This window comes from Melospiza georgiana, chromosome Z, assembly GCF_028018845.1.
Source record: "Melospiza georgiana isolate bMelGeo1 chromosome Z, bMelGeo1.pri, whole genome shotgun sequence".
Taxonomy (NCBI): Eukaryota; Metazoa; Chordata; class Aves; order Passeriformes; family Passerellidae; genus Melospiza; species Melospiza georgiana.
The window spans coordinates 11,104,564-11,130,261 of record NC_080465.1 but is presented as its reverse complement, the minus strand read 5'-3'; the positions used below and the strand labels follow the sequence as shown (position 1 = coordinate 11,130,261).

Below are 25,698 nucleotides of genomic sequence, written 5' to 3'. Positions count from 1 at the left end.
TTTGTTTTGTTTTTTTGGTTTAGTTTTTTTTTTTTGTTGTTTGTTTTTTTTTTTTTTGTGTTTTTTTTTTTTTTTTGTTTTCCACATTCCACCAAGAACTCTTTACAGTGTTTTAGTGAGAGACAGATCACTGGTTTGTGTGTGAATCCAAAGGAAATCCATTCTAGCTTTAATGAAGAATCAGTGTATCTGAGAGACTTGTAAATACAGGGGTGATTTTGATGGTTTAAAAAAAGAAATTCTACTTTCATTATAGCAATTATTGATGGTGTATTTGAAGTGAGTGATTAATAATAGTTTTTACAATTTGTCTTCTCATTTCCATCAGGGTGCTTTTGATATTTGTGATTAAATATATCTTTAAATGGTGATTCAGTCAAATTTCTGAGTGTTTCTGACTGGGGAGTTGCCTCTCCGTTTGCTCTGCCTCTTTTCTGGCAGAGCTTGATTCATACGGTTTTAACTAGTCACTGGGAAGTCTAGTTGCAGTGGTGGATCATGGGGTTTAGATTTTGTCTGAACTAGGTTGAAAAGGTGTGGATGAGATGTAGAGCTAGAATATTTTAAAATACGGCTACTATAGCCTGCACCATTAATGTCTTTCCATATTGGCAACATTAGTAAGTAGTATGCTGAAAGCAAGTTACAATGGATGGAATTTTGCCACATAAAATATTTTATGTAACATTTGAATAGTTAATTTGTTTCAGAACAGTAACAACACAGGGTTTTTTTGTTTTATGCGCTTGAATTTTTATAGTCAGTGATGAACATGGAAGGAAGCTGAAGCAGAGAAACATCCAGATACATGAACATTAAGAAAAGTTGCAGGATAAAAAATTGCATATTCACTGTAGATTGGAAGCATTATTTTATTCCAGTCTAAACAAGCTCTTTCAACAGCTCTTTACGAAAGGTGGAGAGTGCATTTTTTATATATAGAAGCATCATTTGATTTTATTAGGAGCTTAGCTGACAGCTGGCATCATCAGTTTGAACAAACTGAAGTTTACGAGGTTCATGACCTCCTCTTTGTTACAGTTTATGGTACACTGAAAGTTGCCAGTAGAGTAGTTTCAGGCCACATTTTAAGTCATATTGGTAAAATGATTTGACTTGCCTTTCAGTCAATTAAACTATGGAGATGAAAAAGCTGGTGAAATTTCTAATGATTCTGACACTGTGTGTATGTATGCCTAGTTATCAGTTATTGCGTGTTAGTCTAGTCTGAACCTTAAGTACAGTTACAGGTGTTCTCAAGGAACAATCTACACGTTAAATTTTTCTTCTGTTTGTCTGCTCAGTTTATGTAATAATTGCAGAGTTCTAGTAAAATATGAATTCATCTGGATGTGAACAAACAGGTTATAAAAACTTCTTTTGTCAAAGCAGCAGCCAATATAAAGAAGCTGGATTGTTCCTGAAGTAAATGACAACGTAAATACTTGACGGTTAAGTTCTGTTGTTGAATGTAGTAGTATGCATTTCTCAAACTTTGATGCAAGTCATGCTTTACTAAATGATGTGTAAACTGGTTTTCCTGTTGCAGAGGTACAAAAAAGTTATCTATTTATAGAATTATTATTTTTGTTATTGTTTTTATTAGGTACTCGTACCCATTTTTTGGCAGTGCAGCACCTATTATGACAAGTCCACCTGTAGAAGTTAGAAAGAACATGGAAGTCTTTCTTCCAAAGTCATATTGTGCATTTGACTTTGCGACTATGCCTCATCAGCTTCAAGATACATTCTTCAGGTAGTAATTTGCAATGTTTTTAATCTTAATTACACTTTTCTAGATTTTGTTGTAAATGCAGTCACATTAAGATTATCAGTGCTAGAATTTAGTAAATAATTCAAGGACTAATGCGAATACTTAATAGCTTACTCTTCCAGTTTCTCTATTATCATTTAAAGTCAGGAATTCTACAGTTCTTGATTTTCTCTCTTGCATACTTAGGTATTGTTGCTTACAGAAACAAGTACAATTTCCATAAATTTTAAAAGTAAAGCTTGATAACATCATTTTTGACAAAGTACTTCTTGAAATATGAAAATCTTTTCTTTTTAATATGCAACGTCCATATGATATCTTTAAAAATACAGCAGGTACCTGGAAAAGAGTTTGCAGTGTTGAGGGCTGTAAAACATTTCTCCTAGTAGTTCCACCAGATTTCAAGAAATGATTAAGATGTAAAAAAAATCATCAAAATAGTATTTTTTTAAAGTAGCGCTAGGGGTGCTGTCTTTTGAGTGACAATGGCTAAAATTCTTTTGTAAGTATTTATAAATTAAGATGATCAAGCTGTGTTAGGACTATTCTTTGTCTCTCACTGTAACATTGTTAGTCCCCAGTTGAAGAAAGGAATGATAATCTGAATCAAGTGATTGAGAAGATACAAAGTCAGTCAATCTCATTCCTCTAAGTGAAAGGCAGTGAAACCAACTCATATTTTGACTTTTGTAACCATCACTGATTTAAGAAGTTACTTCTAGAACGTGAGATTCTTCTGAATAAGAATGCCTCCTGTTTCATTTTGGTGCCTGACGCAAAGATCACTGCTTTGTTTCAGATTGCCTCTGCTGGTTGAATTGTGGCACAAGGATAAAACAGCCAAAGACTTACTTCTAGGAATGGCAAGGCTTCAGCTCTCTAATGTTTTGGCTTCAGAAAAGACCCGCTTCTTGGGTGGGAATGGTGAACAATGCTGGCGTCAGACTTGCAATGAAACAATCAGTTTCACAGCAGCACAAGGGTAAAACTATTTAAAAAATACTTAGCTCTGTAGCAAGTTTTCTAGAGTAGTTTGTTTAGTGTTTCTCTGAAAAACAGCTTTTCCTGCATAGCTTTTTGAATAGGTAAACAGGCTGCAGAGTACTGCAGTATGCAGAGGGGGGAATAGGCATCCAAGAGATGAAAAGCTAAATTGCCTCTTCATATTGAGCAGTGTATACACTACTACCAAAGTCATTGTAATAAACTTTTATGTAATCATGATCCTGGGTAAGTTAAACTTCACAGGCAGATTAAGAAATAAACAATTGGAAAAAAGGTTCTGAGGCACTTCCAAAAGGAAGTCACTTAATTATATAAAAGTTGATATTCCATAATATATTTAACATTATTTGTCCATAGTATGCTTTTAGATACAACTAACTGACTTTGGTGAAAGTTAGGAGGTCAGATGCACCTCGAGAATGGAGATGTCTCCTGTTTTTTCAGGATAGTAGCAGGGGTTTCAGCTTGTGTACATCAGAAGGAGCAGTATTAGCTCATATTCTGTCTGAAGACAAATGTTCATTTACATGGAGCACTGCTGGGCCTTTATATTTATAGGTATATTTATATTTGTGTGTGTGTATTTTTCTATTTTTGATTGGTAGTTACTTCTGTCCTGTGTCCTTGTTGAAGATGATTAGTGTTTACAATCAGCGTGTAGACCCTCTTTTTTTCTTTGTAATGATGGAATTTGATTATGCCCTTAAAAATAAACATAATTGCTATTAAGACTGAGGTCAATTTTAAACAGCTAATGCAACAGATTTTAGAAAATGCATTTTATATTTAACTCACAGGAAATTTCATGTTAGTGACTAGGTGTCTCCTCTCCTCCCAACTTAATAAGAAATTAACTTAATAAAAAATTAACCTCTGGCTTTGCTTAAACTTCTGTGGGAAAGCTGGTATGGCCTCATTCTCTGAAGAGTTACTTTAGGGTCTCACCGTACATTAAGCTTTATACTTTTTCCGTTAGTTAAATGAAACCTGGTTTTGCACAAAGCATAACCACTAGATGGCATTCTCAAAATGTAACAAGGTCTGTGTTTTTCTGTGCTAACCCCTTCTTTTCCTTGCTCTTGTTGGCGTAACCTTCTTTTTACACTGGTACGTTCAACAGACTCGTCGAATCATTTACTCGGATCTCTGAGGTCAACTAATGCAAATCTTGTTTTCTTTTTTAGTCAGTAGCCAATGGAAAGTTGTGAGAATTTAATGCAGCTATTTATTTTAAGTGAAGTACAAGCATTTATTGGATTTTTTCCTTTGCAAATAGAAGTAGAGTGTAAAAGCCTGCACCCTTGTAAAAAGCATTTTAGTGTCATCTAATCTATATTTGCTGAAAGTGAATTTCTGTGAAAACTACAGCTGTGGTTAATTCTTTCAGCATCTTGTTGCTTGGTATGTTCTGCAGCTTCCAGGTGACGAGTGATTGTGTAATTTGCCTTTGAGTGATTATCACTGAAATGAGAGGTTTTGTTTTGACCAAGGTCTACAATTCAGTGTACTTTCATGTGAAACTTTTGATCATTTGCAGTTACATGATTTTCTGTTCCTTCTCTTAATACCTTTCTGTGAAAAGGACTGGCTTTGTTTACTACAGTTTGACTTTGATTAGAGATGAGGCAGTTGGAAACAAACTGTTCTTAAGCAGAAACCACAACTACTTTCACATTAATTTTTTAAAATATCTGTTATGTAGGTATTGTTTCTGTGCAAGGGCAGGTAGATATTTTAACCTCTTTGTGATTTGAAGTTGCCAGTTCCCTATACTGAAGCTTCCAGAAATGTGTTTATAGAAATCCAAGGATGTTTTACCACAGATTATATGCTAAGTTACTTATATTGTGGATAACTAGAAGGTTACTGTTAAAGTCTAAACAAGGAAAACTAAGGAAATTTAATGAGTATCTTAAGTTGAAGTCAGCAGCAGTGCCTGTATATGAACAGTTACATCATTAGATTTAAGACTCTAGGTAAAATTTTGGATTATTCCCTCATTGCAGGGATGTATTGATTGTAGTAATTTGTTAGTTAAATAGGTTTCTAATGCCAAGTTTAAGTCAGAAGGCTTGACATTAATTTATAAACTAGGCCCTAACTTAACAATATATATATAGGAGAGCATGTTTGAGCTCTCACATGGGCAAGTGTTTAGAGATTCTGAACTTGCACAAAACAACTTCAGCTTTGCTGTTTTGGGTGTTGGGTGTTACAGTTCTTTTTCTGTATCTTTAGGCAGTTTTAATTAAAATAACATTCTAATGCTATTTATAGGTCAGGCACCAGAATAGCAGAGCTTTCGTACACCATCACCTTGGAAGACTACGGACTTGTCAAAGTGCAAGAAGTTATGGTGTCAGATTCTTCTCAAGTAAATTTTATATAAAATCTTTTCTTTTTCCTTTGAACATGTCTTTGACAACTTAAAGTTCCAATGAAAAATCCACTCTTATTATATCAGGATGTAGGTGCTGGTCAGCAACAGCATGTCCCTCACACTCAGCTTTGCCGTGCCCCAGAAGACCATCCAGAACCTCGAGAAACTCTGGAATACAAAGCAGCACTGGAGTTAGAAATGTGGAAGGAAATGCAAGAGGACATTTTTGAAAATCAGGTTTTTGCTCTCTTTTTTATTACCTAAATTATGTGATTGCCAGAGAAGTTTTAATAGAATTGATACAGATAACAACCTTAATTATATTTTATTTTAGTATTTCAAGTAAGAACTAAATTTTACTTATACAGAATATTAAAACTTCAGATGTAAACTACTCCATTCACAAATTTCATCCTCTTACTTAATGAAGAAGGTTAATTCTTAAGGAAGTGAAGAAAGTCCTGAGTTTGAACTGCAGAATACCATCTTCACAATTTTCCATTACTCTTTATAAAGTACAATAGTTTCAAGATTCAAACTATTGATGTTAAATATTAATTCTATATTCTGTTAGTTGCATCTCAAAAACCATTACTGTCTACTCTTGAAGTTGTTCTATGTGTTTTTGTTTACTTCTTTTGAAAAGGTAGTGAAAATCTAGTCGTTCTTTGGATATTTTTCTCAAACATGCATTTACTTTGCATTTTGTACTTCAGTTTAAGATGTCTTTCACTATCAGAATCATATCTTGAGCTATACAAGTCAGCATACTAAACACTTTTGCTTCAAGACTTAGGTCTGCTAGTACTCTAAAGGTGCAGTGCACTTTCAGCAATTTTGATCTGGTTTGGGATTTTTTTTTTTCCTCTGAAAGCTTAAAAAGAAGGAAATGGTCCATATGCAAGCACTTGCAGAGGAATGGAAGAAAAGAGACAGGGAGAGAGAGGCATTAGTGAAGAAAAAGGTAAGGAAATTCCTCCTTATATTTGCAGAAGGTCTAAATTGTTATAAATCTAACAAGGTATTTGGTAACATGTATCAAAGGTCTGTAATTATCCTTTGCAACTACTGATATGTATGCAGCTAGTCTACAACAGTGCAAAAGAATTCAAAGTAGCCTTTAATCATAGAATATTTGTTAGAAATTTCCTTAGATTAGTTTTGCTGATATGGGAGCTGTTTGATTGCATTTTACTTGCCTGGTCAAAAAGCCCTTCTGTGGCCTATGAGTTAGAAGTAAGTACCCCATTGCAAGTTTTTAAGAGCTAGATACTTGTTTTATACGGAAATTTCTAAATAAAAGCTATCAATATTTTATACCTTTTCCGTCCTTTGTTTAGGTAGCAGAATATAATGTTTTGGAAGGACAGCTTCAGAAAACCCTGAGAGATCTGGATAAGCGAGAGAGACAGCTTTTTAACGCTGAATCAGAGGTAAAAACTGGTTGTATTAAACAATGTAATTGCATTAGCTACTTCTGTGAGGTTTGAGTTTTCACATAGTGACAACTGTGCTTTGTGTGTAAGATACTAACTAGACACATTCATAGTGATGTGTAGAGGAACACTAGCAATTAAGCCAAGTTTTGTTACAGCTACACTTTTTTACTGAAATAGAAATTCTGTGAACTTTTAAATGGGTTGATAGGATTACAGAACTGTAAACCTTCTATTCTTGACAGAATTAATGTCAGTGCAGACATTTGTGTTACATTAGCATATCTCTGTTTGAAGTTTAGCACTGTCAGGTGACTGTTGTACACATACACAAGAGTGCCTCACTTCAAAAAGTAATTGCTAGATTGTTTGTTGAAATAGGAGAAGGTGACAAGAAGATCTGGGAGAAACTTCAGGTTTTGTTTTCCAACGTTTTCAGAGTTCCTACTTCTGTTTATTTTTTCCAATAGTGACAGGGTGAAAGAGGATGCAGGAGAAACCAGTAACTACCACTGTACTAACACGCCCAGTCTGGCAAAGTGTGTGTCGCTTCAGGGTTGCTAGTCATATGGAAAGAGAAAATAAACTGCCTATTCTTGTATTTCAGGACAAACTCAAAATTACGTAGGTAAAATACTGTGGTGTTTTAGCTGTGCAAACAGCTAAACTTTCTTTCCTCTTTGTAACTCAGATTAATTTTTCTAGCCTACTCATGCCTTCTGTGTTGTAACAAAATTGATAATTCCCAACACAGAAATTCACTGGCTGAGCCAGTGTTCTGTTCAGTACCCAGGCTGTCTGTACCTCAAGGTGCAGTTTGTGCTGTAAATAATGTTTTGACGTCAGCATCTGTGCAACAAAATCTGGTGCTCACATTTGGCCAAGTGCTTTTTAGTCTTAGTAGAAGTAGTTATTTTTAATCTTATGTAGATTTTTCTAAAAACTTTCTCAAAGTTTAGTAAGATTCTGACCTGAGAGCTAGAGATGATAAAAATCAGTGGATTCAAAAAACATCTGGTCAAAATAATGTAGCGTTCAGTTAGCAAATTACAGTTTGAGAAACGGGACATTGGAGAAGTTTCTATTCAGCTAGCAGTCATCTGGGACAGTAGCATCTTTCTAGAAAGTTCAAATGTGTCAAGGATTGTTCTTCTGTTTATCTTGATGAGAAATTATCTCAATATGCTCAGTTTGAACAGTGCAGTCTCACTGACCTAAAGACTTTGGCTGTAGCTGTGACTTTCACACTCTCTGCAGTGAATTGGAATATTTAGCTTTTCACATTGTAGTAGGAAGGTGGAAGTGAAACCTGCCTCGAGCAATTGTGTAGAATCATTTAGATTGTACAGAGGAGCTCCTGAGAGCTTTGTTTATACAGTAGTAAAGCAAGAGTATATTTGTAGCCCAAATACAATAATTGGCAGATTGGTAGTTAAACTGAAAGTCAATAAGAACATATATAATGAACAGTTGAACAATTTTATTGTTTAATCTCAAAAATTAATAACAATTTTTCTGTCATGAATAGCAGTAACAGTTGTAAGACTTTTCAAGTGAAGCTCTCACTCATCTGGATTAATGTAAATGTGTCTCTTTTTAAGCTTCAAAGAGTAAAGAAGGAGCTGCAAGCAGAGCATGAACGAAATCTGCAGGTGCTTCAGGATTCTGTGCGTCGAGCCAGGGAGGAATGTGCACACCAGCTAGAGCTAGAAAGGTCAAAAATCAAACAACTGGAAGAAGACAAGCTTCGCGTACATCAGCAGGTATGTACACAATAAAAGTAAGCATTTTTCTAAGAATACCAAGTTCAGTAGTGGTTTGGAGGCAATTGTATTCGGGCAACTTTGTAACAAACATTTTATTTAAATTGGGATTTCTGTGCCGAGATCCATCTGTGTCAGTCTTTCTCAGTTGTATGGCCAGTTTGCAGTGTGGTGCTTGTGATTATTTTTTCAACATTGAAAATCAAGTTTCATTTAAAAGCTTACATTACATTAATAGCTAAAGAAATCGGTTATTGTCTTTGGCATTATGTCTCTGTCTGTTTTAAAAATAAATAGGTAAAAATTAAAGGTGTTAAACAGCAGTATCTTTTGTTCAAGTTCAATAGGTTATTGTAGTCTGTGAGAAAAAGAATGACATTACATGAAGAGCCTGAACAGCAGTGTACATTTCAGTAACTTAAATAATTATTGGTGATTAACATCTAAGTAGTTTAACCATGAAGTTAGTTATTGCAAAAGAGTATTTCTGTTATCCTTATTGGGATGGAAGGGGGAACTCTCTTGTTATTGCAGTCTTCTATTCTGAGAGTAGTACTTTCTAAACAGAAAATTTAGACCATGTTCTGTTTTCCTGTAAGCTAACTTTGGCACTAACAACAAGGATAGTCTAGACATTTTTTCTGACTGTTAAAGTAAACTGTAAAAGTTAGTAGGTATTTTTTTAAGCTGTTATAACATTAGACACATAATTTGTTATTAAGTAGATTAAATCTTACAAATGCCTAAGGGTTCTGAAAAGTATTTTGTTTATGTAGATTAATTACTTGCTTTGTTTTTTATGTCTAATATGTGATAGTGATAATCCAATATTAGCTTTCACTGTTTGAAAAACTGTATCAGCCAAAGCCATATTTTTGTACATAGGAAGGGTTCTAATAGATTTTAGTGAGTTTTTTAGTTCTGTGATAAGTACTGTTCTTAACATACTTCTTTATTCCTTAGCATATGTCAACCACAGTACAGTGAACTTTTTTAAAATGTAGCTAATACAAAAATGTTGCTAACCTTGAAGATAGTTATTTTGACTGTTCTACTTCAGAGCACTCACTGAATCGAGATGAAGAAGCTGCAGAATGCTGTCCTATTCAAAGTGATAAGCAGATCACTTTTGCATTTTATGTGTTGTTGGCAGCTGCCAGTAGCTCTTGTTCAAGTGGTCAAATGCCACCAGCTAGTATTCCTAATTATTCATTCTTTCAGCTCCCACTGACCATTTTTAGCTTCAACTGACCTTTTCTAGATAAAATAGAATCTAAATAAAGTAAAATCACAATCACTTTATTTTTCCTATTCAGAACAGACATAGAGTTGTCTGACCGAAGATCACTTAGCTCAGTATTGTGGTGCAGCAATGGCTGGATTTAGAGGATAAGAAAAAAGGAAGTGAGACTCTGAAAAAAATGCAGTTTTGGTATATCCAGCAATACCATTAAGGGTTATATGTACTCTTTGCCAGAATCAGTTTCAAACTCAGTAGCCATCTATGAAAGTTTTCTTCATGATCTCATATGATTCCTTTAAAAAAGTATTTAGTATTGCAGTGAGTTCCTATGGCAGTGAGTTCTGAAATTTAATTATGTCTTTTGTATTTAAAAACTTCTTTTTATTGATTTTAAGCACATTTCTTACTAATTATGAAGGCGCCTTTAGTGCCTGTGCAACATACTGTTCCTGATTACATAGGTGGCTGTTGTTCTGTTTCTCTTCCAAACACAAGTCCCACTATGTTTTCTCTTTTTTTGTACTAAGGCCATTTTTTTCTGGAGCATCCTGGCTGTCTTCCTCTGTGCTGTTCCTGCTATGCTTCAATATGTGATGGTTGTTGCCATATATTGAGCATGAGACAGGCTTTTTTCTTTTCCTTTGTTGGGGGTGAGGTTTTGTTTGCTTACTTTGGAGTTTCACTCTAGGGCCCTGCTCTTTGTAATTTGCACAAGCAGAAAGTTTCTGTTGCCACCAGATGAGTCTCTTCTTTTAAGACCTTTTTGGATGTGGAATTTTTTGTCTGTGTGACTTTTTGGGTTTTTTACTGCATGTTAAATGTTCTGGTATAAGTGGTCTTATTCCATACCTTTTAAAGGGCTTTGCCAATACACAATTTCCACACTTAGATACTTAGAGATCTCTAGAATTCAACCTGTTTTGAGGTAAGCCCCACTATGTACAAGAGGAGATCCTTGAAGCATCCACCTTGAGGAACATCTTTCTGAATAAGGAAGTTGTGCTTTATTTGTGGGATTTTTATAGCTTCTTCATGTCCATAGTTCTGAGTTCTCATAAAATATTCAGTTTTTGAAAGTGTTTCCAGAACAAAACAAGAAATTAAATATTGTTTTAGAAGTTCCAGGGAGAGCTGATATTTTTAATAGCTAAAGAAATTGGTTATTCTTTGGCATTATGTCTCTGTCTGTTTTAAAAATAAATAGGTAAAAATGAAAGGTGTTAAACAGTAGTATCTTTTGTTCAAGTTCAATAGGTTATTGTAGTTCTGTGTGAAAAAGAATGACAGCAAACTCTGTTTTTGTATCACTCCCTGGGAAATATCTTTGCTTTCTTACATCCATTCTGTAACAATTATAAATGCAAAAAGCCGAAATCTGGGAGAAAAATAAAGCTGACCCAATTAGAAGATCCAAAGAATTAAACTATTATTGTACTAGTAGAAATTGTTAGCTTTGAAACAGAAATGAGTTCTCTAAAGCATTTTCACCCAGTATTTAAACTGTGGGATAGAATTCATGTAAATACTTGCATTATCTAGTTGGACATAAATACATGATCAGCACATGGGATCATTTTCTAGTGTGGAATGCTTCAGTTCCATCAGGTGTATTAAGGTATTTATAGTTGAGTAATATTTAACAAAAGAAGAAAATCTCACAAAAAGTTCTTAGTGTTTTTAATATATTATAAAAAATGCTGTTAAACATTTGACTTCATTACTTTCTCTGTAGCAAGTGATTGTGTATTGGCATCATTTTTCAAGTTACCCATTGTATGTAAAAAGCAAAGCACTCTCTTTATAAAAATCTTCTTGAAACTGTGGAAATACACTGTGAGGGCAGAGGTACTCAGCATTAAGTCATTAGTCACTGAAGCCTTTCTACTTTAAGCTTTCTTCTAAATCATTTGGCTGTACAAATTATTAGTCGTTTCCTTTCACAGACATTCCTAAAAAAGTTATGCTGTGAAATTGAGTAAGTAATAAAACTTCATATAGTAGATAACACTGGCTTTCTTCAAAAGATGTGTAAATCTTTGTATTATGCTTTCTGTATTTCTTCTGCAAGTTGTTTTAGAAATGTGAACAAAAATATGCATAAATCTTGATATTATGTTTATGAGGACAGACTTGTTTTTGTCTTTCCAGTACTGAGCAAAAATCCATCTTTAAACTCTTCCTATTAAAACATTGCTGTGTGCCATCATCAAGAAATCATTAATTATGAATGTGTAACTTTCAGTGTCTGTTTTATATCAGATAATTGACAGTAAAATGTTGGTTCCAAGGACTAAGAGGTAACTTAAATTCGGTCATCTAATTATTTGTCTGTGAATGGGCTTTTCTGCTAACTTGCATTTTGGTTTCTTTAATGTAGCTTTTTGAAGCAGAAAATAAGCATAAGACTTTAGAGAAGGAGTTCCAGCAATACAAAGAACAGCAAAGTAGCAAACCAGAAATCCAGCTACAATCAGAAATAAATCTTCTCACTTTAGAAAAGGTATGTTGGATTTTCTAGTATTTAAAAATTGTCACAATGGTGTGTTCACTGATAAAAGGGATGTAGAATACTGCTGTGTGAGGAAGTGTTAATTTGTCCATTTTGGTTTACTTTTTCCAATAATTTCTTCAGGGTTTAAATATTCAGACACAAATAACATCAACAGTTGCCTTACTTCTGTAGAGGAAGCACTAATGTTAGCCTCCAACACAGGAAAAAACCATAACCTATATATTTGAATAATGATTTATGATGGGGTCTCTGAACATTCTGTTTAAAAAACTGAAGAAAGATGATTTTCTTGAGGATTAATTTAAACTGGTTTTCTATTATTTGCATTTTCATAATTAAGTATTTCTGCAAAGAGGTTTTGTCACTTATCAATGAAATGGAATCACTGTCATAATTGATTTGCTAAAAAGCCATATATTCCCACAGTAGAGAATTTAATTAAAGCCACAGATATGGTCATTTAATGCTCAGAGTTATTGTGAGATTTGAGTAAAATTGTTGGTGAAATAAGCTGAAAAAAAAAACGGCCAGGCTTCTTGGCACAAAATATACTCACTAATGTGGCCTGTCTGTATTCAGTCTGTATGTTGCTCTGTGCTTTAATAACTTCTAATAATGCAAGCAACTGATGGAAAATATTTTTGTGCTTCTACAGACTTTTTAAGCTCTTACATTAAATATTTTTAGATTGCTATTTTTGTTAGATGAACTAAACAAACCAGTTCTTTAAGGTCTTCACAAGTTTAATGAAAATAATTTTTGTCAGATTCAAAAAAAGTACTTCCTCAGAGGTGTGAGAAATACTTAATTGTTCATTGTGTTTATAAGTATTTTCATTTGTCTTTTAATACAAAATATTTTGCACAGATAATGAAATTATTATTTTAGCGGTAAAAACTTTTGAAGATGTATTTAGTTGGTAATATCATAGGTTCACACTAGATGCAGAGATTTTAAAGAATGGCTGGAGCAGATGGGTATTTCAGAGAAAATAATGTAAGCCATATCTTCCATCAGCAAACTAAAAAAAAAAAATCTATGTACCTTTTTAAGTGGGATTTATCCATCAGCATTTTCATTAAATTAGTGTTTATACTCTTACTTTGAATCAAAAAAGGATTGAGGGGATGGCTGATCTGAGAATCTTAAATTTAAGGTTACATCAGTAGATTTAGTGCTTAAAACTAATCTTTTTCTTTGTATAGACGGCCGTCCAATAAAAATAAGGTTATATTTTAAACAAGAAAATGTTCTTGTGCCATAATATTTATGTTATAGTGTATAACAGCTTTAGATGATGTTGTATATTATGCTACATAAACACTTTTCTTAAACCAGACCCTTTGTGTATATACATCTTTCAGTGATTGTTACTGCTGTTATTGCTTCAGCTGATATGATTTTAATTGCTTTTAGGTTGAACTTGAAAGAAAGTTAGAGTCAGCTACCAAGTCAAAGCTTCACTACAAACAACAATGGACGAGGGCTTTGAAAGAACTTGCAAGGTTAAAACAGGTATGCAGGTTTTCATTGGTCATGTGAGACAACCGAGTTATTGTCATGTTGGAAGCTGCTGGGATTACTGTTAACTACTATTTTCGTGTTATTGGTGTTTGTTTTTGCAAAGTAAAGCTCTCAGCTGTGCTTTTAACAAAAATGAGAGCAGCAAAACTAGCTTCTTTTTGACTTTGAACTCAGGATAGACCAAGGCTCAGACCTGCAAAGAAGGCTGAACTATTTAAAAGCAGACGCGATTAGAAAAATAAAAGGTTTAGTTTAATTCCAAATAATTCTGCATCAGTTCTTCCAGGAAAATATTTTGCCACAATCCCAACCATCTCGGACAGTTACATAATAACTGTTTTGTATTTTATTTGTATAATGAATGAAGGGTAAAGATGAGAAACAAATCTTCACCTTTAGAAATAAGGGTTTACGTTTTGATGAATCATAAAATGAAGAAAACTTAACTTACACTGGATGTGAAATTTTTCTCTGCTTTTGGAAATGCTAACCTGCTAATGTAATATACTATTTTACTTCTAGGTTTTAACAGAGCTCTTATGTGTCTGTGGACATCTATATAGATACAGTTATATTCTTTTGACTTGAAATTACTCTGTTTAAACATGCAGTAGTATCAGTTTCATCCTGGTTGAATCAGTGTTGGGTTTTCTTAAAGATTATGGTACCTGCTTCGTTTCTACTGATAGAATATTCAGGTTTTGGAGAATAAGAAGTTAAGCCTGTGTTCTTCTATTTTATAGTGCTTCTTTAGTCTGTATTTATGTTTGAAGAGAGTCAATGCACACCGCAATGATTTTTAGTTAGTAAGTCAAAACTAACCTTCATTTGCAGTCTTCAAATTGTACCTCTTTTGCTGAGTGATAAAAGGAGTCATCTACAATTTGTGAAACATCTGTGCTTGAGAAGGTGATAGTAGGAATATAAACCTTATCCCTCTGATTAAGATTTCTTCAGCAGTCATGAAATATCCAGCCTATTTTTTCTTTCATGTTTTAAAATTTCCCATAGATTAAAAGCAAAGATTGTCACTTGCCACACTAACACTAATGTATATCACTATCAGGTTCTTGTTACAAATTTCATCACCAAAGACCTGGTGAACTGATTTCATTAATATGTGTTGATGGTTTCAACTGAACCTCTTGATGAAAGTCTGAACCATGAAATAAGTTGGCATGTGCAGTGGATTATGCTACCTAAAACTTCTACAACAGAACAAACCCTTTCAATGCAGTTTCTTGTGGTTTTTATACTCCTTGTGCTTCATCTATAATTAAAACCTTTATCAATAGACTAAGTGGCTTTAAAGAGCCAAATAAAAGTTGAAGCAAATCTGATTAAAAAAAAACTTACTGTGTTTTAAATATAAATTTGGAAACTGTAGCTTAAGGAATTCTAGGTTTGCTTTAGTTCAGATGATTTGTGCAATTGTGCATAGTCTGACCAATTTCTTGTTTGAATTGGATTAGTACCATGTTAATTTTGTGTTGCCTCTGGTGAATAGCCACAGGGCTGTAATCTGTGCCAGTAATTTGTCACACCAAAGCTCTCTAGAGAACTACACAAAACATTTGTGTAGTGAGGATTAGACGCTGAAAGCCGTATCTTAGATTGTTAATAAATGTTAATGACAAAACCCAGCTGGTAAGTCTTGGAAATGAGATCTAATGCTTTGTGCCCATTGCCAAAAAAATGTTTAAACAGAGATTTCCATTACTTAAAGGTGACCCGGTGCAGTCAATTTGTGAATTAAAGAAGCATAATCTACAGGCTAAGCATTTAGTAAAATGCTCTTCTGATTTGCAACCATAAAAGTCAATGTTTCCTTAATTAAAAAGTTTTCTTTTACTTTGGAACTAGTTCTTAGCACACATCTGGGATAGTTTTATATTTTGCAGAATATAAGAGACACTGCACATAACTTAAAGTATGGGACTGTTAATAGAATATGATCTAAGTTTCTCCATGGGTAGGACTTTGAATGCTAAACACAGTGCCAGTTTTATTGAAGTACACAAAGGCACACATACATCATATTTACCTGTACTTAGAAAATACAGAAGTTGGTTAAATTTAAATTAGTTTGTAAAATTGAGTGACAGTAGATTTCACCCAGCTTACTTTTCTCTTTTACTCTTACTCACTAAAAGTCTGTATTAATGCTTCAGTTGTTATAGCCCTGTTCAACTTTTTAGGGAGACAAAAATGTCATCAAATTAACTACATAATCTGTGCACCCAGGTAAATGTTAACATTTCTGGAGATTTCAAAAACTCTTTCAGTGTTTGGTGATTGGGTGACCTAAGTACTACACAAATGAGATTTCCTATTTTTTTTTTTCTATTTTTATTATTTCTCAGAGGAATCATCACTATTTACATGGAATTGCATCCATGTTTACACAGAACTTAGATGTTAAATTTAGTACCTGTCTGGGTGTAAGAAACATTTTATCAAGACAAGAATCAAAATTGGCAGAAATGTCATTTTCAGAAGTCGATTATCTCAGTTAGATTTACTCTAAATAGCCAAAATCTCAATATGTACATGCATCCACTGTTCTGGAAGAAGTATTTTTATAAGTTTTCTAATGTGTTTGTGTCCTACAGACCTGTTAGAACCAGTACTGAGGTATTTGTTTAAAACAGCATAGACCATATTAGCTGGCTGACAATTCATTCTGTCTTGTCCAGTATCTTGCTTATCCACTCAGTAATTAATTTGATTAATTTATAAGTAATTTACCCAAGGTTAGGATGTAAATCTTTGGTAAAAAAAATAAAAAGGCACACACACGCACACAAAAAAACCCCACAGTTGAAAGTCTAAATCTTGGTTAAAAACTGTGTCTTGAAACCATCCAGGCCCTCCTACTGACTTGTCAGCTCTGGGTTATTTTCAGAAAACTTTACTTGAGTTCCTTAGCTTCAATTGTAAGTTTTTCCCACAGACTTGCATGGTATGTATGAGTGGGAGAGTGAATAGTGGCTGCTATATAGCCATTGTTTAGTCTAGTGTATGTATGTTTACATCTCCCTTTTGGATTTATAGGCAGCTATGGCAAAATAAAGATTGTGCTTCCTTGATTGAAGAGCCTCTTAACTAAAGCACCTGGTGGCATACAGGGATTCTTTAATGATCTGATTATAATTCAAATTTTGATGGTTTTTTATTATCAGTAATTTTTGTTAAATGCTGATATTTCTGTAGTATCATAAGTTTCAAAACGTGATTGAGATTTCCACCATACAAGCTTTTAAAACAGTATTGCATTCCTCAAGCACTACATTAGAGATGAAAACTGGTGAAGAAAATTAGTAAAACCTTCAAGTATGTTATCTGATAACTAGAATGCAGACTTGTTTGGTATGGATTTATTTTGTTTGTGGAGGAAAATGGCAAAATGTGAAATTTATAAGGAATATTGTTGATAAGTATAATTTAAGGAGATGGGTGAGGGGCTGAAGGAAAAGGAGCAAGAGGAGTAGGAGGATTAGAAGTGCTGAGAAAGTAGTGCAGGAGAAGGTGTCTACACCAGCTAATACATATTGCAGAGATAATTCTTTATGTTCTTACATATGATATTCTTGATTAATCTCTTGCTGCCTTACTGTGGGATAGTGGCTGATGGTTGGGTGATGGTGTAAGTATAATATATTTCCAAGTGTTCTGAGTTTCTGGTGGGTTTTATATTCTGTTCATAAAGTTGTCTTTAGTGTCCAGCAGCTGGTGATTCTGGAGTGTTCCCTTAGGTAGGATTTAAAAATACAAAAGGTTAGGAACAAAAATAGTAGTACTTCTTATTGAGATTTGAAATAGCCTGACTGTATAGAATAAGCAGCTGGGAAGAAATCAGAAATACTCCTTATTTTAGGATATATTATAGGAGTAAAATTTGGAAAGTTAGCCAGAAAGTCTTGACTAAGAGTTTTCAGCCTGCAGCATGTATGCACTTGTGTGCACTGAAGTACACTTGAAGAATACCAAGTATTCAACAATAACTCAATTTTTCAGTATACACAGAATAAAATGAAGATTGTTGTTTCAACAAAGGGATTTAGAAATGTTGGACTTAATTTATGCATATAGTAAATGTGCAGAAGTGTTTCATTAATTGAATTTTTGTTTTGAAACATCTCACAATAAATTCTGCTATTTTTCAAGTCCTGCTATACAGTAGAGCTCTGTTCCTTCCCTATTTAAAAAAGAGGAATGCTTGTTGCTCAGTGGTTTTTTACATTGTCATGGAAAGAGTGGATTTAATACCTGAGTGTCTGATAAAGTGACACCAGTTTCATCACTGATGTGTGTAAAAAAATCCTTCCTTCTCTCTCACTATAACAAGATACAGTCTTTTTATGGTCTCTCAACAGATCATAACAGAATTGTATATAAATTAATTTAAAGTGAGCACGCCTCCCTTCTTATCAAACTGTTGTAAATCCTTTGCCATCTTCTTGTATTGATGGATTATTAGGAAATGGGCTTCTCGTGCTCTGCTAAGAATGGTATACATTGAACAAGTTTTCTGTTATGCACACTACAAATTGTTATGACAGACTTTTTAAAGTAGTCAAAGACTAATGTTGGGAAAGACATTTGAAAAGCACAGAATATGAAGTGTGTAATGTAAATTACACACAGGATCAATCATGAAAGAATCCCTTCTCACTTGTTTTAGTGTCTGTTTTCCAAGCTGGACTGTCATGAACTGAATGGTAGGAAAATCTTGCTACAGAAAATGTTGATTTTTATTTTTTTAATTTAATATGATTGTGCTTAAATGTTGCTATTCAGGGCCATAACATGGCACACCTCTAAAATTCTTGACTTTCAGTGACTTCAATTAATCTGGACTTTTTCCCTTTACACCCCAAATAAGTAAGTGCCAAATATTTGCCATGTTTACATCATAATTTTATTAGTAATCAAATTAGATATGAAATCACATTTATCTGAAAGGAATTCCTACCCAACGTTACCTTGGAGACAAAATGTACTGATAAAGGTGTTTCTCTCCTTTATTGAGTATAAAAGAATTTAGCACGCACTATATTTAATCTTACTTCCCTACAAATCTGGGACCATTATCCCTAGCAAAGAGTATACTCACTAGTGATGCTGGTTTTGGTTGATTTTGTGTTTGTTGGGTTTTTTGATAGAATTTTTCTCCAGAGAAAAATATCAAAAGGAACAGGAACTGAACAAAGGATTCTGCAGAAAAGGCTCGCTTTTTCTTCCTCTCTCCTTGGCTTCTTCATCATTCTCTGTTGTGTCTGTCTTGGTTTAATTAAACATTATTAAAGATATTTATTTAAAAGTTACATTTCTCAAATGAATTTGTTCAGTGAGCGCATAAAAGAACAATACATTAAATAATGCTCTGATGAATATGAAAGCATTGGGAGTAGTGTGTCCTCTTTGTGGTCTGATAGATTCAGTTTAAAATAGACATTGTTCTATTAACATTAAGAATATGTACTTCATCTATATACCACTTCTTTAAGCTGGTCTAAAATGCCTTTTTTGCTCTCAGGTTGCCATTGTGAGCATGTTGCTGGGCAGCAGAAATGTATGGATCATTGAACTTCCCTGCCTCAAATAGTAGCACATCAGGATGTCATGAAACCTGTGGTCCCACAGGCTGCTGCAGTTATGCTTTTCTTCTGCAGTGCAGGTGGAAGAGCACTTTCAAAATTTTCCCTCATAGATCAGAGTAATATACTTCACAAACTGAAGGACTGGATTAGAAGGCTCCTACTCAGTGTAGTCACAGCTATGTGATGGTTTGTGTTTATGTGAAAGCATTGCTGTCCTAGTAACAAGTGCTACTCTGTTTTGCATCAGTTTTTTAGTATTTCGTTTTTGGTCAATTTTTGCGCAATGTATTTTCAAAATTAATTTTCTCACAGAATTATAGAGATACACCAATTTTACAGACTTGGAATAATACCCACTCTCTGCCTCTTGCATCAAATACTTCAACAGTGCTGCTTAATATGTAGGGACTTTTTTTTCAAGCACAAATATCTATCTTATTTCAAAACTTTCTGTGGTCGAGAAGCTCCTTGTGTGCTCAAGCATATTGCTTAAGTGATTAACTTCCATTCTTTCAATAACTTGAATTATGTCTCTAGTTTGAGGCATACCTAGTTTCAAGTTTCAGCCATACTTTCCATTGGGTGAGAAAGATCCAACTAGTTGAAATGATGTGAAATATCAGTCTGGTCCATACAGAGGCCAGCAGTAGGTGCACGAGATCTAGAAATGCAGCTTGGATATCTGAATGGCCTCCGGCAGCCCTCAGTCAGTTAAGTACATTGTGAGCCAGCAGGTGCGTTCCGGCTGTTGTCTTTAATGGACTTAAGTGAATGTATTCTTTATTTATCTGTTTCCTTTTCAAACTGCTTCCTTTTCCTTTTTATCTCCATAGTATCCCACTCTTTACACATCCACTTTTCCCCTGCTGAATTTCATTGTAACAGAAGCAAACTTCCATAGTGATTTCCTCATTAATTAATATATTGAAGGGTAGATTCTTGTGGAATTCCACTTTGACCGTTTTGCTGTTGTGGAGATGATCAATTGCTGTCCTTTCTCTGGTGTTGTAAACCCTGAGTCAGCTGAGAGGGCTTTTTGCTGTGACTGCTTAGTTGTGTGTTTGGTAGGAGGTTTCTTTAGTGTGGTGGTTGTTTGGGTTTTTTAAGACGGGTGGGAAGAGTGACTTTTCTATAAAAGCTAGATTAATTCTTCCTGGTATACCCCTATGACCTGTTGGCCACTATGGAAGTTAAGTTCTGCTGGTACTTTCTGAATATTTCTGAGGCCTCTATTTAAATAAAGAATAAAATAAAAAATGGAAAAACAGTTATTCCTGTGGTGTAAACACCAGTGTTGGTGATGGATTAAGACTATCCTCCAGTCAGTGTCACAACTTTTTGTTTAGGTTTCCTTATAACTCTTGAAAATTTTAAAAACCAGCAGTCTGTAGTAACCTGTTCCTTGTTAAATCTACAAATGCATACATATACTGTATGTATTTGTGGATTATTCTCAGCCCAAGGCAGAATAGGTTTTGTTACAGCATTCTTCAACCCTTTCTCACATAAAAAAGGATCTCTCTCACATGGGAATATCCTCCTGCAATGAATTCTTGATGGAGAAGGAAGGACTATGGCCTTATCTTCACCAAGTGCTTTTTCTATGCTTCAGTCATCTATCAGCTGCAGACTCTGGCAGGGTTTCTGCTTCTGGTTTTTTATTAGTATGTATCTCTTTAGCAAGGTGTTCTTCAAGATTTATAACCTGTCTCACTGAAGTTTTAACATTTAATTTGGCTGGCTGGTGTATTGAATTTAGTATAAAAACAAAGTTTTTAGATTCTTTAGGGTTGATTTCTTGTTGAGTACTTCTCTGTTGTGTTGTCTAGTCACATTAACAGTTGAAGCCTTTTCTAATACCAATTCCTTTTGAAATTCAGATCTTCTTGCCCACTATTGATCATCAGCAGGGAGTGTTTAAAATGCTGGCAGCTGGAATTCAGGAAACTACCTTATTAAAAATCTTTCAAATAATATGAGGTTGACTGTGTAAATAATATGCTTACACATATCAAGCAAAGAAATTACCTTTTCTTAACCTGCATAATAAATATAATATGGATTATATTAATAATCAAACACTCCAGATGAAAGCAATGTCAGAATTGCAAAGATAAACTTGCACTTCACAATATGCCTAGATCCAGGATGTTTGTGTAACTCCCATCTTATTTTGTAACTGCCAGAGGTCTTCTGTCTTATTCTGGATGTAAGACTGACTGCACAGTTAGTGCACAAGGTCATATGGAAAATGACAGGGAGAAAAATTAATGAAGAGAGGACCATGTTTACTAAACCACTTTAATGTCATGAAGTGGATTCAAGCCTTCGTTTTTTTTAGTATCTGTATAGAGCTTAAAAATTAGAGCCAAGCAAACTTTTAGAATGGGTAGACTGATTTCATTAAAACCACAAAGTAAGTTACCTAACATTTGACATGGTACTATACAATTGCGAAAGGACATCTTGCCAGAAATTTGTTTCCAAGGCTTATTTTTTAACCACAAGTTGTAATTTCAAAAAGTAGTTCTTAAAGCTTTGATACTAGTCACTATGGGGCTGATGATGGAAGTTTCCTGCAGCTATTTAGCTTTCATTTTCTAAAAAAAATTTCATATACCATATAGTGAAGGAATAAATCTCAGTAGCTTGAGCAGTTCCCGAACAGTAAGTTTTATGTCTACCAACTTAAGCTAGAGTTAGTAAGAGGACTTGTTAATAATTTTGCTGTTTTGTTAATGGGAAGATATCTCTAGGCTGCAGTTGATCCAACCTGGACAGGTTCACTGTGACGATGATAGTCAGTGGTCTTACTGCATTATAGATATCATTAACTAAGATGTTTTGTTAACTCCTACATTTCTAAAACTCCTGGAGATGTAATTGTCATGACTTCATTCCTAAACTTCTGCTCTGTTGCTATAATTAGCACTTCTACATGTAATCATGTAGTCAACTGAGTTATGTCTTCACCCTTTCCCATGCAGCGTGAACAAGAGAATGCAATGGCTCACCTTAAAAAGCAGCAACAAGAGCTTGAGCACATGAGGTTGCGCTATTTGGCAGCAGAAGAAAAAGAGCTGGGGAAAACAGACCGTCAAGAGCTGGAGGATATTAGAAATGAACTTAACAGGTATAAGAAGTATTTATAAGATTCCTCCCCCACTGTTGCCTTTGCTTCTATTTTCTTGCTGTGAGTCTCAAAACAGGAGAAGATTCAGTTAAATCAAGATTATAATTTGCTGTCAGTTCAGTGAAAGAACGCAGTTTAGTGCCCCTTAGATTTGTAAAATGCAACATTACAGCAGTGTAGAAAAATGCATGTTTAACACCATGTCGTTTATTTTTTGTTAAGGTCACAGATGCATAGCACCAAGCTTTTTGTCTGTTTTAAATCATAAGTTCTAAGCATAGCTGCTGTGTTAAGAAAAGAACAAGTCACATTTTATTCTAAATAAAATGTGATTTTGAATACATAAAATTTTAAATTTATCTAATGTTGCCCTCCAAAAGCTGTCTGCACTAGTTTTGTATGTTGAACCCTTTTAATTTGAGTACAGATTACATTACCAAGCAGAAACCTTGATAGCAAGTATAGTTACATATGCACATACAGAAGGTTTTGTTAATTTTTAAGTAATACATTTCTTTTTAGTTGTAGTTATTTTTCCCAGAGACAGAATAATTTTTTTACCTTTCACAGATTTCTTTATTTTACTTTGTAGTTCAGTAGATAAACTAAAGACTAAATACAAAGATAATAAAAATGAGGATTAATATTCTCTAATTATTTCTATTCTATCTATATCAGGCTAAAACAACAAGAAGAGGAGAGAAAGAAATTGCAGGATGCTAGAGATAATTCTTCTGGCAGAGTGGATAGCCTTCATTGTAGAAAAATAAATGAGAATACAGATGATTACCTCTCTCGTCTGATAGAGGAGAGGGATACCCTACTGAGAACAGGAGTCTATAATCATGAAGACCATATTGTAAGTGAACTTGATCGTCAAATCAGAGAAGCTATTGCAAAAAGGAACATCACTATTTAAAGCATGCAAAAAGTTTTAGAAAGAGCCAAAATCTGAATAGAATGACTTTTATAAGCCTATAGTGCTTTGTGAAATACGTAACGTCGTGCTTTGTTTTGCACATTATGGTCAGCTCTCTTTGAAGTTAATGTAAATACTTGCAACATGTCAAGTTAAGCACAGTTGTAAGTTTATGGGGGCAATGACTGTTTGTTAATGTTTTTATACTCATATGTATATATATAATTGTGTGTGTGTAAATATATTTATCATGTATACCCTCTTCTTAAATGTTTCCTACCTCTTTTTAGATCACCCTGACTAGGTTTATTTGTAATATTTTTAATACTAATTCTTAGAGGTTTTTAGTCCATGTTGTTATGATTTCATTCAATTTTTAAAAATATCTCTTCAGCTATACTAGGGCAAAATGACATCAGCATTTTTCTCTGATGAAACTCTTAATTCTGAGCTGAACTGAAGCACTGACCCAGTGTTAGTTCTTTACTAAATGACAAATAATAAACTTTTGCCTCTCTGACTGCAGCTGACATAACTAAGTTATGTAATAAATAAGAGACAAGATTTTGAGTGTGAGGGGGGAAAAATCAAACCTTAAGAGACTGAAGCCGAATCAGTCATTAAGGAGCCTGATTGCCCAGGGTTGCCCTAGCAGTTTTGCACATGTCTGGTAATGCTACACCCAGGAGGGTGAAGAGCTTATTCAGAAGTATACATGCATTCTTATATCAATCCCTAATGAGGGAAGATACCTGAAGCCATAATTCTGACCACGAACATAAAACAAGATCTTCTCTAAGATGTTTTCTTTAATCAGGATGTAACCACTTTCAAGTTACTTAATATGTGTTTCAAAATATGTTAACTCATTACCACTTAAATTGTATGTAAAGTTTTTGTTGGATTGTGGAAGTACAAACAGCGTGCAAGGGAGAAATCCATAATTAATATTAGTTTGTCCATAATCCCAATTGAAAAACTTTTGTTTTCCAGTTTTCATTCCATTTCTGTTAGGTTTGTGTGGATCTACCTGGTAACAGTAACTTTCAACACTGTCCATTCAATAAGCATTCTTCTCTGTCCTGTAGTCACAACTGTTTCCATTTGAATGTCAAGTAAAAAAATCATCTTAGGATTTATTACTTTTAGAATGAACAAAGATACCAATGGAAAAAATAGTGGTTTAGGTTTTTTGCATAAAATCAGTGAACTTTCATGGAGAGGCTTGTATACATGCGACCTTCCTGTTTTGTGTGGCATTAATTAAAAAGTGGGAGGAGGGGTATTTGTATCTGGGTTTAGCTCTCCATGCATTGTTTGTCCTCTTCCTTACTATGAGTGTAGGTCCTGCTAAATAAACTATTCATTTATATTCCTTAGAAAAGTTATAAACAAGCTGTATAAACATTGAGATCATATTCCCTGAGGAATACTTGAATACTTATCAATACCAGACTTCGTAAGAAATGCTGTTGTAAATGTATTTTTCTAAGTAGTGTGCTTGGAGATGCCTCTCCACTAGCAAAGAAAATACCACCCTCTTAAGTCCCGTAGAAATCCATGAAATGCAATTTCACAATACTTTTTACTTTGTGCAGTGTGATATCACTGATGCAGGGTTATATGCAATTATTATAAATGATGCAGTTGGCTTCTAGCTTGACAGGAAAACTTGTTCATGGCTTTTTTTCTTCAAATGCTTGCTCACTTGTGTAATTTCTTCTCTAGACACTGGAGGGTGCCTGAGACTTAAATATTGCAAAGACAGTGTTGACTAAATTTTCATTACTGGTTGCTTTTTGAAGTGGTGTTTTATGACTCTTCAGGTGTATTATTTTATGAAATAAAATGAAAATAAAATAAAATGAAAATATTAAGGACTTTGCATTGATCTTTTAACTATGAATTTGAGCAAATTTTGTTTACTATTTCCAGTCATATGACAGTCTTTAGTGTTTGAATCTATAAAATAATAAACTTGTTAATGAAAGTTAATTGTCACTTTTTGGTTTTTTTAATAATTAATTTTTAAATTGAATCTCTTCTGTGGCATGTAAAAAAATTACAATCATGTTGCTGTATGTTTTAAAAAGAAACCTGGGTTTTTGTTCTTGCAAATTAAAGTGCTGGGTAAAATGAAACATGGAATGCTTGTTTTTAAAAACGTTTATAAGCTTCTTCATTTGAGCTATTTTTGGTCCATTTAGCCACTTGAAAGACCACAGCTTACAAGGTGCAAAGCATAAATTTTGTGATAATTAGAACAACTTACATAGACTATATTTTGTTTTATAATAATTACTCTTAGTGTTCATTGTTTGTATTAGAATGAGGAAATTATGGATAATCTAAGCTGCATGTTTTAATTTCATTTTTTCCAGCACAATTTGTCTCTGCTTCAGCCTG

At 34.0% G+C, this 25,698-nt stretch overlaps 1 protein-coding gene across 2 annotated transcripts in view; it reads left to right on the top strand.

Moving 5' to 3' along the window:
• The window catches only part of CEP120 (centrosomal protein 120), a 37,833-nt gene extending 12,546 nt beyond the window's left edge, over positions 1 to 25,287 (top strand). For both annotated transcript variants that reach the window (XM_058044412.1, XM_058044413.1), the window contains exons 11-21: positions 1,607 to 1,756; positions 2,574 to 2,756; positions 5,057 to 5,153; positions 5,244 to 5,396; positions 6,034 to 6,123; positions 6,500 to 6,592; positions 8,197 to 8,358; positions 11,979 to 12,101; positions 13,530 to 13,628; positions 22,228 to 22,373; positions 23,052 to 25,287. In XM_058044412.1, the coding sequence (XP_057900395.1) occupies positions 1,607 to 1,756; positions 2,574 to 2,756; positions 5,057 to 5,153; positions 5,244 to 5,396; positions 6,034 to 6,123; positions 6,500 to 6,592; positions 8,197 to 8,358; positions 11,979 to 12,101; positions 13,530 to 13,628; positions 22,228 to 22,373; positions 23,052 to 23,292 (1,537 nt within the window). In that variant the 3' untranslated portion in view covers positions 23,293 to 25,287. The remainder of the gene's footprint in view (positions 1 to 1,606; positions 1,757 to 2,573; positions 2,757 to 5,056; positions 5,154 to 5,243; positions 5,397 to 6,033; positions 6,124 to 6,499; positions 6,593 to 8,196; positions 8,359 to 11,978; positions 12,102 to 13,529; positions 13,629 to 22,227; positions 22,374 to 23,051) is intronic.
• Positions 25,288 to 25,698: the final 411 nt, after the last annotated feature.